This window comes from Otolemur garnettii, unplaced genomic scaffold (genome assembly GCF_000181295.1).
Source record: "Otolemur garnettii isolate 467f Iridium unplaced genomic scaffold, OtoGar3 scaffold00094, whole genome shotgun sequence".
NCBI lineage: Eukaryota > Metazoa > Chordata > Mammalia > Primates > Galagidae > Otolemur > Otolemur garnettii.
The window spans coordinates 5,761,557-5,774,803 of record NW_003852489.1 but is presented as its reverse complement, the minus strand read 5'-3'; the positions used below and the strand labels follow the sequence as shown (position 1 = coordinate 5,774,803).

General features: G+C 41.5%; 1 protein-coding gene across 1 annotated transcript in view; it reads right to left on the bottom strand.

Moving 5' to 3' along the window:
• Positions 1–12,305: 12,305 nt before the first annotated feature.
• The window catches only part of APPBP2 (amyloid beta precursor protein binding protein 2), an 80,752-nt gene continuing 79,810 nt past the window's right edge, over positions 12,306–13,247 (bottom strand). The window contains exon 13 of the mRNA XM_003795602.2: positions 12,306–12,909. Within this exon, the coding sequence (XP_003795650.1) occupies positions 12,656–12,909 (254 nt within the window). The 3' untranslated portion in view covers positions 12,306–12,655. The remainder of the gene's footprint in view (positions 12,910–13,247) is intronic.

Genomic DNA, 13,247 nt, shown 5'->3' with positions numbered 1-13,247 from the left:
GAAGACCCACTGGCACAGAGGCCCAGCTCCCCGTGGCGCTCAGAGCACTCGTGTGTCTGCAGTCCCTCTGCAGCTGAGGGGACCAGAAAAGGGAAAGAAGAAAATGTTCTTTAGCGAAAGGATGCTCAGGTCATAATTGTGAATAAATGGGGTGGGAAATAAATATCTTTAAGAGAGTTCTATTTTACTTGGGTGACAGTCATCATTTGTTCTTTTATTTGTTGGAAAAAAAAAAAAGAAAAAATATTTGCCAGCTCCCTTCCAAGTAGAAGGTGCTCCACAGATGAATAAGAAAGATGTGGTCACGTGCGTCAAGGACCATCACAGTTTAGAAGGAGAGACAGACACAGAGATCTGCTGGGCTTGGCGCCCGGAGCTCAGTGGTTAAGGCGCCAGCTGCAGACACTGCAGCTAGCAGGTTCGAACACGGCCTTTGTGGTGGGTTCAGGCCCAGCCCCCGCCAAACTGCAATAAAAAAATAGCCGGGCATTGTGGCAGGTGCCTGTAGTCCCAGCTACTCGGGAGGCTGAGGCAAGAGAATCACCTAAGCCCAGGAGATGGAGGTTGCTGTGAGCTGTGTGATGCCACAGCACTCTACCACAGGTGACAAAGTGAGACTGTCTCTACAAAAAACAAAAAAAAACAAACAATAGATTGGGCCAGGTGCAGTGGCTCATGACTATAATCCTAGCACTCTGGGAGGCTGAGGTGGCAGGATCACTTGAACTCAGGAGTTTGAGACCAGCCTGAGCAAAAGTGAGACCCCCCATCTCTTCTAAATATAGAAAAAACTAGCAGAACATCCTGAGTTGTCCCAGCTACTCAAGAAGCTGAGGCAGGAGGATCACTTGAACCCAGGAGTTTGAGGTTGCTGTGAGCTACGATGACACCACTATCTATCCAGGCTAGCAGAGTGAACCCCCTCCCCCCCAAAAAACCCCCAACAGATTGGGCCAGGTGCAGTAGCTCATCCCTACAATTATAGCACTCCGGGAGGCTGAGGCTGGAGGAGCGCTCGAGCTCAGGAGTTTGAGACCAGCCTGAGCAAGAGTGAGAATCTGTCTCTACTAAAACAGAAAAATTAGCTGGGCATGGTGGCATGTGCCTATAGCTGCTTGGGAGACTGAGGTAGGAGGATTGCTTGAGACCATGAGTTTGAAATTGCTGTGAGCTACGATGATGGCCTCTGTACTCTACTGTGGGCAACAAAGACAGACTTTGTCTCTGGAAACCTCCCCTCCCCCAATTTCTGGCTCCTTGTAAAAACTGTCTATACTTGGGCTTTCATTTGTGCATGATGACTGTAAAAACTGTCTGCACTTGGACTTTTAGTGCACATGACAACTGGCCGGGGCTGAGGAGCAGTTGCACGGGCCTCGCTGATGCACGTTCCAGTTCCCCACAGTCCTCAACCCTCACTACTGCCTTCCACACTGGCCCTTTTCAGACATTCAGATCACCAGTGTGACTCTGGTGTCTGGTAATAATTTGCTACCCCTGGAGTATACAGAGGCAATGAAAGGGTGCAGAAAAGGCAGAGTAATGAATTTATGAGTTTATATAAGGCAAAATTGACAGTTTTTAGAGACAGATTTGGGAGCTCAGAAAGGGAGGGAGGGAGGAGGAGGAAGTGAAGATGGTACGTTGCTTCTAGCTAGACAGACCTGATGGCATTTGACTCCTGGAGGGGAAGCAGGTCCAATTATTTCCCAGAAACACAGGAGACAGGTTAACCCAGTGCTTCCCTGGAGCAGGAAGGGCGGGTTTCCGTCCATCAGTTTGTATTGAGGACTGGACATCATCATAGACTTAAAATATTAAAATGAATATCAATGTGGTCTTGAAGAATAAGCACAAGGAAGCAGAATAGCATGACAAAAAAGGAACGGAGATGGCAGAGAGAAGCCCTTGCCACCTGGAAGTGGCAAGGTGAGACTGTTAAGGCACGGGCCTGGGGTCAGCCGCACTTGATGCTCCCTGACAGCTTTGACAAAGCAGGGAGGGTTTGAGAGGGAAGGGCAGGCAAGCTGGAGCGTATCCATGATGATTATGGGCTCTTCAGTTTTGTCTCTGGCGAGCGATTACACTGACAAGTGAAATTTGGATGTTTGGGAGCGTCCAAAATAGCAAGGTGTGCCCGGTAAGCGGGGCTGCACCGCCACCTAGCGGGAGTTTGGGACACTACAGCCTTATTCTTCCGACCAGTGCAGGGCGTGTGAAAAGTTGCCAAGACCTTAGGAAGGCAGGCTGGGGAAAATTTGTGTGAGCCAGAACAGTAGGGAGGTCGGAAGACAAAACCGACAAAAGGCAAGGCTTGGTTTTGGAGCCCTCTTATCTCTTTCCTCAAATTCAACAGGCTAGTAGATTCCAAAAAGCAGCTGATGCATTATTGCCCTGCTCAAAACCCTCCCACAGCTCTTCATTTCAAAGAGCAAAAAAATCACTGCAAGGGCCTACAGCGGCCCCTAAGATCTATCTTTGTGGTCCACACATTTTCCAAGCAGCTACTGCCGCCGGCCCTTTCCCCTGGTTATTGCATCGTGTGGAATGCCCTTTCCCAACATATCCATTTGGCTAACTCCTTCATTGCCTTTAGATCTTTATTCAAATACCACCTCCTTTATGTGGCCTAGTTTATCCCCTTGTTTAAAATTACAACCCCCCTCCCACATACTCTAAATACCACTTACTCTGTTTTTGTTTTCCTAAAACATTTAGATCCCTCCAAATACCATATAATTTATTTAATGATTATCTTTCCTGCTTGTCTTCTTTTCTTAGAATGTAAATTCCACAAGGGCAGAGATTTTTGTCTGTCTTGTTTTTGCTGTATCCCAAGCAATTACGGTAGTATCCAGCACATGGTAGATACAGAACTGAATGAATGAATGAATGAATAAAAAGAGAGGATTTTTTTTGAGACAGGTGATCACCTCAACACACTACACCCAGCCTCCTCCCACCCCTCAAAAAGGCTGGGCATGGTGGCTCTGGGAGGCCGAGCAGGGTGGATTGCCTGAGCTGAGGAGTTTGAGACCAGGCTGAGCCAGAGCAAGACCCCAACTCTAAAAATAGCCAGGCATTGTAGGCGGGTGCCTGTAGTCCCAGCTACTTGGGAGGCTGAGGCAAGAGGATCACTTGAGCCCAAGAGTTTGATGTTGCTGTGAGCTATGATACTATGGCACTCTACTAAGGGTGACAAAGTGAGAATGTCTCAAAAAAAAAAAAGAGAATTTTGACTAACCACTTCCTAGTTCAAAGGGGAAAACAGAGAACCAAGAAGGAAAGTAACTTCTCCAAGGTCACATAGGAGGTCAATGTCAATGACAGAACTGGAACTAGGACACAGACCTGAGGTCTCCCAGGCCAGCATACTTTCCATGCACCAATGGCATACAATCTACCTACTCTTGGTCAACACACTCATTTCTCACAAAATATAAATAATCCTTAAGACTAACTGTATTATTTCCAGGATTGTATTTTCTTAGTCAAGATATCTCTACCCAGCTTCTTTGTCTATTTGCCCTGGCAGTGGAGGCCCATTCACTGTCTATAGCAAATGCATCCTGCTTTGTAATCTTACTTACTCTGTAAACCTATCTTTCTGTTTCTCAATAAACTTTGTTTCATGTTTGCCTTAAAAAAATTAAAAGCTATCTCTACCCAAAGCATGACTCTGTAATGGTGAACTTGGGCCCCAAGTCTTGGCCACCAGAAACAGATGTAATTGGAGGAGGTTACAGGGAAGTAGGGAGCCTTGGTGGAAATCCCCAAATCATACCCTGTCCCATGCTGCCTTATGGGTAAGGCTCACTCTGGAGAAAATGCCTCATTAATGGCCAGATCCAGAAGACTCTGTCTCCTAGAGAATAAGGGGTATTTTCTCTAAAGTTTTAAATGGAAGAGGCTCCTAACCACTGGTGTAATGACTGAACATCCCCTGACCCACTCCAATCTCAGTCTGCCTGGAGTCACCCACAGTTTGCTCTTTGTAATAAAAGTATCACAAATGCATGTAGCTTGGAAGAGATAGCAAAATGTTTGGCATCCATTCTCATTGAATTTCTGTCAAACTTACAAAGGAGACCCCTTCCCACTGCAGAGAAGAAACTGGGGGCTTAGGGGCTAGCATGGCTGAGGTGAGATGTTGACTGGCTGGGCCTCCTTACATTATGCACTGTGCTTCCATCTTCTGACTTTATACCGTTCACTTGTCTTACAAGCAGAAACATTTTCTATTTTTAGACAAGCAATCAGTCTTTCTTTTGTGTCTGTTTATGATTTGAAAGGCCTTCCCCACTCAAAGCTCTATCTAAGATTTAAAATTCTCCTGTTTCCCTCTAGGACTCTCTATGTTTTTTTTTTGTTTGTTTATTTTTCTGAGACAGAGTGTCACTTTGTTGCCCTCGGTAGAGTACCATGGTGTCACAGCTCACAGCAACCTCAAACTCTTGGACTCAAGTGATTCTCTTGCCTCAGCCTTCCAAATAGCTGTGACTATAGGCGCCCGCCACAACACCTGGCTATTTTTTTGAGACAGGGTCTTGCTCTTGCTCAGGCTGGTCTCAAACTCGTGAGCTTAGGCAATCCATCTGCCTCGGCCTTCCAACTGCTGGGATTACAGGTGTGAACCACCACGCTCGGCTTTAGACTCTTCATGTTTCAGTATTTATATTTAAATCATTGGCCAGACATTTATTTTGGTTTAAGTTGTACGTAGGAATCCAACATACATATTTTATGATGGCTAAACAGTTGCTTTTGCATAAGTGGAAGTGTATTTAAAGGCTTTATCATAAAAATTCATCTTTTCTACACTTATTTGAGAATGCCACCCATATATGTTGAATTCCTGATTTATTTGGGTTTATTTCTGAACTTTCTGTCCTAATCCACGGGTCTGTCTGTCAACCTAGGGTTAGGATTTAATGAAAAAGAACACTGAGTTCTGTGGCTCATGTCTGTTATCTTAGCACTTTGGGAGACCCAGGCAAGAGGATCACTTGAGCCTAGGGGTTCAAGACCAGCCTGAGCAAGAGTGAGAACCTGTCTCTACAAAAAATAGAAAAATTAGCTGGCCATGTTGGTATTAGCCTGTAGTTCTAGCTATTTAGGAGGCTGAGGGAAGAGAATGGCTTGAGCCCAGGACTTTGAGGTTGCAGTGAGTTATGATGACACCACTATAGTCTAGCTTGGGAGACAGATAAGACTCTTGTCTCAAAAAAAAAAAAAAAAAAAAAAGAGAGAGAGAAACTATAATAAAAAAAAATAGAATGTGATAGGAAAAGAGTATGTACATTCAAATAAGAACCAACTTTTAGAAATGAAAAATAGTCAATGATATTAAAAATCTTATGGTCCAGTTAAATAATAGGCAACATCGGGTCATTCTTAGCATTGTAAAGAGAAATAACCAGTCATTATGTAACAGGAAAGAAAAATATTCAAGCTATTTAAATAGTAGCAAGAGTGAAGACACCAAAACCTGATTCTGTACTGAGAAAGAATTTAAAGGTGAACCAACTGTGACAGGTTATATCAAAGTTCTAATTCAGAAATGAATCATGCTAGATACTTATCAAAGCACGATCTGAAAGTGATCACAGATTTTTTTTTCAAACTATGCATCCTATTTAACTGCTTATGCAAATTAAAAGCCTTTGCCCTGATTTTTTTTATTTTTTGCAACAGAGTCTCACTTTGTCACCCTCAGTAGAGTGCTGTGGTGTCACAGCTCATAGCAACCTCAATCTCTTAGGCTTGAGCAATCCTTTTGCCTCATCCTCCTAAGCAGCTGGGACTACAGGTGCCTGCCACAATGCCGAGCTAGTTTTTTTATTTTTAGTAAAGACAGAGTCTTACTTTTGCTCTGCTCTCAAGCTCCTGATCTCAAACAATCCAACCACCTTGGCCTCCCAGAGTACTAAGATTACAGGTGTGAGCCACTATACCTGGCCTCATCTTAACCATTTTTAAGTGTGCAATTCACTAGTGTTAATTATACTCAGGCTAGGCATGGTGGTACTTTGAGGGGCTGAGGCCGGAGGATTGCTTGATGCCAGGAGTTCAAGATGAGCCCAAGCAACAAAAAGAGATGAGCCCCATCTCTACAAAAATTAAGAAAACTAGGCAAGTGTGGTGGCTCATGCTTGTAGTCTTAGCTCTTAGATAGCTGAGGCAGGAGGATTGCTGGAGCCCAGGAGTTTGATTACAGTGAGCTATGTTGCCACTGCACCCCAGCTTAGGTGACAGAGGGAAACTGTTCTAAAATAAATAAATAAATAAATAAATAAATAAATATGCTTAAAGTATCTAGGAGAGACCAGGCATGGTGGCTCACACCTGTAATCCTAGCACTCTGGGAGGTTGAGGCGGGTGGATTGCCTGAGCTCACAAGTTTGAGACCAGCCTGAGCAAATGTGAGACTCCCTGTCTAAAAATAGCCTGGCCTTGTGGCAGGGGCCTGTAGTCCCAGCTACTTGGGAGGCTGAGGCAAGAGAATTGCTTGAGCCCAAGAGTTTAAGTTGCTGTGAGCTATGACAACACAGCACTCTACTGAGGGCAGCAAAGTGAGACTCTGTCTCAAATAAATAAATAAAAATAAAAATTCAATTTTGCTGAAGATGGTAGGCAATGAAGGTAGTACTGATTATCCCAAGTAAAAGTGGATTTTTTGTGTAAAATATTTTCTTTATAATGTTTTAAAATAAGGCTTCATTTCCTATAACCCTTTTTTCAGTGCTTATTAAGATTTATGCTATTTCAAGGTATAGTGGAGTTTTTTGGGGTTTTTGCATGTTAAGAGTACTGTGGGGGATCGGTGCCTGTACTCAAATGGCTAAGGCGCCAGTCACATACACTCAAGGTGGCAGGTTCAAATCTAGCCTGGGCCCACCAAACAACAATGATGGCTGCAACAAAAAAATAGTCAGGCATTATGGCAGGCACCTGTGATCCCAGCTACTTGGGAGGCAGAGGCAGGAGACTTGCTTGAGCCCAGGAGTTGGAGGTTGCTGTGAGCTGTGATGCCACATCACTCTACCCAGGGGAATAGCTTGAGGCTCTGTCTCCAAAAAAAAAAAAAAGAGTACTGTGGGGTCATAGCTCACAGACACCTCAAACTCTTGGGCTCAAGTGATCCTCTTCCTCAGCCTCCCAAGGGACTACAGGCACCTGCCACAACGCCTGGCTAGTTTTTCTATTTTTAGTAGACACAGAGTCTCGCTCTTGTGAGGTCCTGGTCTCAGGACTCCTGAGCTCAAACTCAGTTTGGTCTCAAACTCCTAAGCTCAAATGATCCACTTTCCTTGGCTTCCCAGAGTGCTAGGATCACAGGCATGAGCCACCTGGCCCAGCCCCATGGTGTTTTTGAAGACCTAATTTGACCCCTTCATTCATGTGAGGAAATACAACACAAAGAGGATTTTAACGACACAACTCACAATCCTAAAGTTCACAGACAAAGCTAGAGCAGAAATCCAAATCTAGGGTTTTCTCCACTATTCCCGCAGAAATTTTACTGAGTCTCTAACCATCCACTTTAGCCTTTTAGAGTAAGATGACAAAAACAATGTTATAGTTACTTTGGTAGTCTAAAAAAATTCCCACGTATTAATGTAGTTCTTTGTCTTCTCCGAAGTGCTTTTTGTGAGTACAGTCTCCAGATGTTGTTACCATGCACCTTCTCTGCCACACATCTTAATTCTTTTTTCTTTTTTTAAAGATAGGGTCTTGTTCTGTCACCAGGCTAGAATGCAGTGGCCTCATCATAGCTCACTGTAACTTCAATCTTCTGGGTTCAAGTGATCCTCCTGCCTTAGCCTCATGAGTGGCTATAAGAGCTCCACAACATCTGGCTGATTTTTCTACTTTTTTGTAGGGATGGGGGGTCTCACTCTTGCTCAGGCTGGCCTTGAACTCACTCCTGGCCTCAAACAATCCTTCAACCTGAGCTTCCAAAGTGAGGCACTGTGCCTAGCCACACGTCATAATTTTCTTGAACAAGAGCATTTTTTTAAAATTTTTGAGACAGAGTTTCACTTTTGCTTCATTTCCTGTAACCCTTTTTTCAATGCTTATTAAGGTTGCACTGGTAGAGTGCCCTAGCGTCATAGCTCACAACAACCTCAAACTCTTGCACTCAAGCGATCCTCTTCCCTCAACTTCCCAAGTAGCTGGGACTATCAGTGCCCGCCACGATGCCTGGTTATTTTTAAGAGACGAAGGTCTAACTCTTGCTCAGGCTGGTCTTAAACTGGTGAGCTCAAGCGATCTGCCCCCCTCAGCCTCCTTACCACCATGCCCAGCTAAACAAAAGCAGTTTTTATTCTAGTTCCAACAGTTTGTCTCACAGGGTTAATAAAAATTTAAGTAATCCCAAATCCCAACCGAAAGAAATCACAACTAAATTGGAAACGGATACACTATGAATGCAGGAACACTATATTTATTAAGTCAATAATCCATTTTTTTAGCAATACAAGTACAGAATATATCACAATGCTGGTTACAAACATACTTAGTATGGTTTTAATAGTTACAAATAATGGTGGGCACTACAAGTGGGTGAGGATGATAGGAAAGGTCATTCTGACACAATGAAGAACTGTCTTCAAAAATCTATTTAATGACCTTAGATATTTCTATAGAAATTACTGTGGCACTAGTCGTGGGGATTTTCACATAAAGATTGTTAGTAATCTGCTTTTAATTGTTCCATTAAGAGCTTTTTATTTTGAGCCTATTAAACTAAAATCCCCTGTTGCTTAATAAAGTATAAAAATAGTACTGACTTGGTAATATTTAATAAAATGTAGCATCCATTCACATCATAAAAGTAGAACTAAATTTAAAAGTTTAGTTACCATGGCAACAGATCTTCCCATAAAAGGAATATACAGAAATGAATAATGTTACACAACTGGTACCTGCAACGGTTACTTAGTGATCCAACACTTAACTGTGCACCACAAACCAAGTTTTCTAGATATCTATATATAGCATATATTTTAATCTTAAATTTTACTTTTGAAAAACATGTGCACTTCAACAAACTCACTAAGGCCACTCATGCTATCGATACCTAGGATTGCAATTAAAGAATAGTATTATTTAATAAATCCTAAAGCACACTCCTTCAGATCAACAGGGTAAAACCAGTTTTCTGCCTAAAACATTCCTGAGATTTGTGGACAAAAGAACTACGAGTCTTCAAGCTGGAGAATAATCCAAATGTTACATTAAAAAAAAAAAAAAAAGAATTTCCTGGCAACTGAGGTCCTCCAAAGCCAAGAGGTGAAATACACATTAAATTTTTAAAGCAAAAATAAAACTCTTTAAAAATTTTTATACTTATAAATTAGCGTCTTTCCAGTAGTAACTTTGCTATTCAGAAATAGTATGGAAGTGGTGAGGCTACAAGTTCTCGGGAAAACATGAAAAGTTAAGTGGCAGTTAACTCTATTCACTACTTAGCAAATCATTCCTTCAACTTGTAAAGTTTTGGCCAAAAATCACATTTTAGGCATGTGTTTGCTGTTCAGCTTTCTGTGTGTACTAGAAGGAGCAGCCGAAATGTTCCCCTCCTTATTTCTAAGATTGCAGCCTCTGTACTTAATTTTCACAAAATTATTAACTCTTCCTAACAGACTAGAAACAAGGGCCTCTCTAAAATCCCTAACTTTCACAAAGGGAAGAATACCTGGGCAGGGCCCTACAAGGCAGTAATGAGTTCAGTTTTAAACAAGCAGAGACAGAGATTTGATGGTGGTAAGGGTCCCAATCCTTTGGGTAAAGGCAGTTTTGAGGACCCACAAAAGTTATGCTCTAAAAAACCAATTGGCTCTATTGAACTGAGTGCAGACATGAAGGGCCACCTGTGTGACACGCGGAGTGTTAACAGAGCTCCCGGATGCACCCGAGTTGAGTAGCACCAAACTTCAGGAAGAAGACTGGGAAAGAGAAAGACAGAGAAGACTAAGAACAAGAGACACTTAACATTATTTCGCTGAACTTCCAGAAAAATCTTTCAGTTGGCCAGGGGTTCCTTACATACAACCCACCCCCCCCCCCGCCCATGTAAAATGTTTGTGCAAGCTATCTGTTATTGTGAGGTAAATTTTATTCTTTTAATCCTTTAAGATTTTTCAAAAAGATTATTACAGTATTATTCATCAGAACCAGAAGTAATAGCATATTAAGTCGTATCATTAACAGAAAATGGCAAATCTGCTTTCTTAAGTTAGAGTGTATGTATTTAAATCAAAATGTATGGATTTACAGAAAATGACATTAATGCAGTGGTGATAAGGAGAAACTGCCAATAATGATGTTTAAAAAAATAGTGGCTGCCACTTAACATCACCCTGTGATCCTAGTTGTTTTATCACTGAGTGTGAGCTAAGTTGAGTTCAGACTGAGTTAGGGAGGATGAGGCTGTAAGTCATTTGCTTGATTTTAACCTAAGAAATGCTATACGTGCACAAAACCAAAAAATACAAATTGAGTAGAAAAAAAAAAACTTCATATGAAACATGTTTCAAAATATTTATTGAAAAACAATTTACCATGACATTCCTATACCACAAACATCCCACTGGATTCTAAATAACCAATAAAAGTATACAAAGCCTATCCTGGAAATATCTTTGGAGATACTAAATATATAGGCCCATGAGGATAGAGCTGAGTAACTTTAAAAAATGTTAGTTCTTGGTCACACAGACTATTTGGTAATTGATAAAGAGGAACCTCTCTGTATTACATCACAATTAACTGGGAGGGAGACCAGCTTAATAAACTGCAGATTTGTGCCAACTTTGTCCAAAATTTTAAAAAGGAAAATTGGATTTGAGGGATGAACCCAGGTTTCTGAATCACATAGTTGCCATCATAGGGTGTGACTCTGCTCCAACTCTTTAGGGACAGCTCCTAGTCAATTCCCTCCTGGGGACTCAACCACACTGGCTCACAAGACTGCAAGTAACAGTTTCAAGCAAATTTTTCGTAGGAAAGTTCAAAAAAGTGCTTAAAATACAATCTGAAATCTTCACTTTCTGTACTCAATGTGGTGGACAGTTTAAGATTTTCCCCTCTCCCACTCAACATGCATGTTAAAAGAAAACCCAAAATTCAACACACATCCACTCACCCAGACTACTCCAAGCCTTAGCCGGGAGCAACGTCTTTAACAGCCAAGTCATGAACCCCTGAAAATAGGGGGGAAACCCAGATTCTTGACTACAGAGGCAGCCGAGGGGCCGCTATAGCAAGAATTGAGGTAACAGCAAAAGACCTTTGTTTCTGGGAAGGCTGTATGTCACAAATCTTCAAATCTGAATATTACCTCAACTTCAAATAACCTGACTGGCTTTAAAAAATAAACTAAAATAAAAACTCAACAAACAAAAAGACAAAATAGTGAAATAAACATATCATTAGGGGATTTTTCCATTTGACTCCTGGATTTCAAATAAAATGACCCAGTTGTCCTATTATTTACCATAAAAATGAAGGATTTTCTAAGATTTATTTTAGGGCATTTATTTTTCATAAATCTCCACAAACCGTATAGTAACTTAAAATTCCCATGTGGGCATAAGCTGTTTCACGACTCGGCCAATCAATAGCCTTGTTAACTGCACTGATTATTGGGGTGACATTTAAAATGAGAGGGATGGCTGCAGCAGATATTCACAGACTTGCTATGGCATTGCCATCTGTGTGCCTGGACTAAAGATAGGCCACCGAAACTGCCAGTTTCCCTAGTTTGATATCTATTATATGAATATGATTTTTCAATTATCACTTTTCATTATACATTTAAATGAAATCATTCTACTGATAAAAGTATACGCAGGGTCTAAAATAACAATCTAAAGCCTCTGGTCCAAATAACCGCCTTCTACGTTAGGCTGGTCCTTTTTATCTGCTCCTGGTCCTGTTAGCAAATGCTATCAGAGCATCTTGCATTGTTGTACCCACCCCCCCAAAAAAGGTTAAAACTGCTGGTCTATCAGATTTTCTATTACTTACAGTTCAACACTGGTCCAGTTCAGCTCAATCTGACAGTCCTTCCCTTGTAATATAGCTCCAGAGAGTGGTTATAGCCACTTCTCTGGGTTAGGTAGCCAAACCTAAGTCAGATGTCCCTCCTTCATTAGTACTTGTGTTAACGTTTATATACTGCATATAAAGCTTTCCCCATAAAATGGCTTTATAATACAGTATTGAATACCTCCACATGGAAGAATTTTATGTTAAAAAGTTGTTAAAATCATCCTTACATAATAAGAATGCAACTCTTTTAAACTCTTAAATAGTTTTATTTAGGGGTTCTTTTTTTTTCTTTCAGGCTTTCTGCAAAATGAATTACTTTTTAAAAAGAAAAAAAAAAGATTTTCTGTTGTTTGTTCTACTACGTTGAAAATGTGGGCCAGACTACTTATACATGCGGTACATGCTGAATATAACTGAATATATGCTTATTCCTACGGGCACTCTGCAAGATAGGGGTCACCCCAAATGGGGCTTTTAATGGACTGGACCAGTGTTTCAATGCAAATTCCAGCCCCCAAAAACAACATGGTTTTGATTTCACAGTATGAATTCCCTGGAATCTGGGAAAAGGTAATTGGTTAACTGAGGTCCTCCCTCAGCAGCTCGGTCCCTCGACATTCTGAGAAATCAGGAAGGACTGCACCACTTCTTCAGTGGACTGGGGGCTGGTGTTGACGTCTTCAAGAGCGTCGGTGACTGAATACTGCCGATCTCGCAACCGGTTCCAGTTAGACAGAACATTGTGATATTCAAACACTTTCTCATAATTTCCAATGGAGTTGTAAAGTTTAATGAGGCCTCGATAATCATATTCTAGTCCACTGTAGCCTTCACCAAAGAGTTTCTTCCCTGAAAGTAATAAAAAGAAAAGAAGGAAAGGAAGAGAAGCAAGCTGAAATAATGAAGTAACAAGCAACTTGTACAACACATGTTCAGGATTTTAAATAGAGTGGCTTAGTTTTATACCCCTGAAAGGAATAGATAACAATCTTTTATCAGTGACCTCCCAACACCGTGCCATCAACAGCTAATTTTCTCTTGTCTAAAGCAATTGACCACATTAGAACAGAATTTAAAATTTCATGGTTTGAAGGGACTGATTTAACAAGATCTCAAAGTAAAGAAGAATGGCACCACCTCCAACAGAAAAATACATATGCACAAGCCTATTCACTACAGCAGTGTTC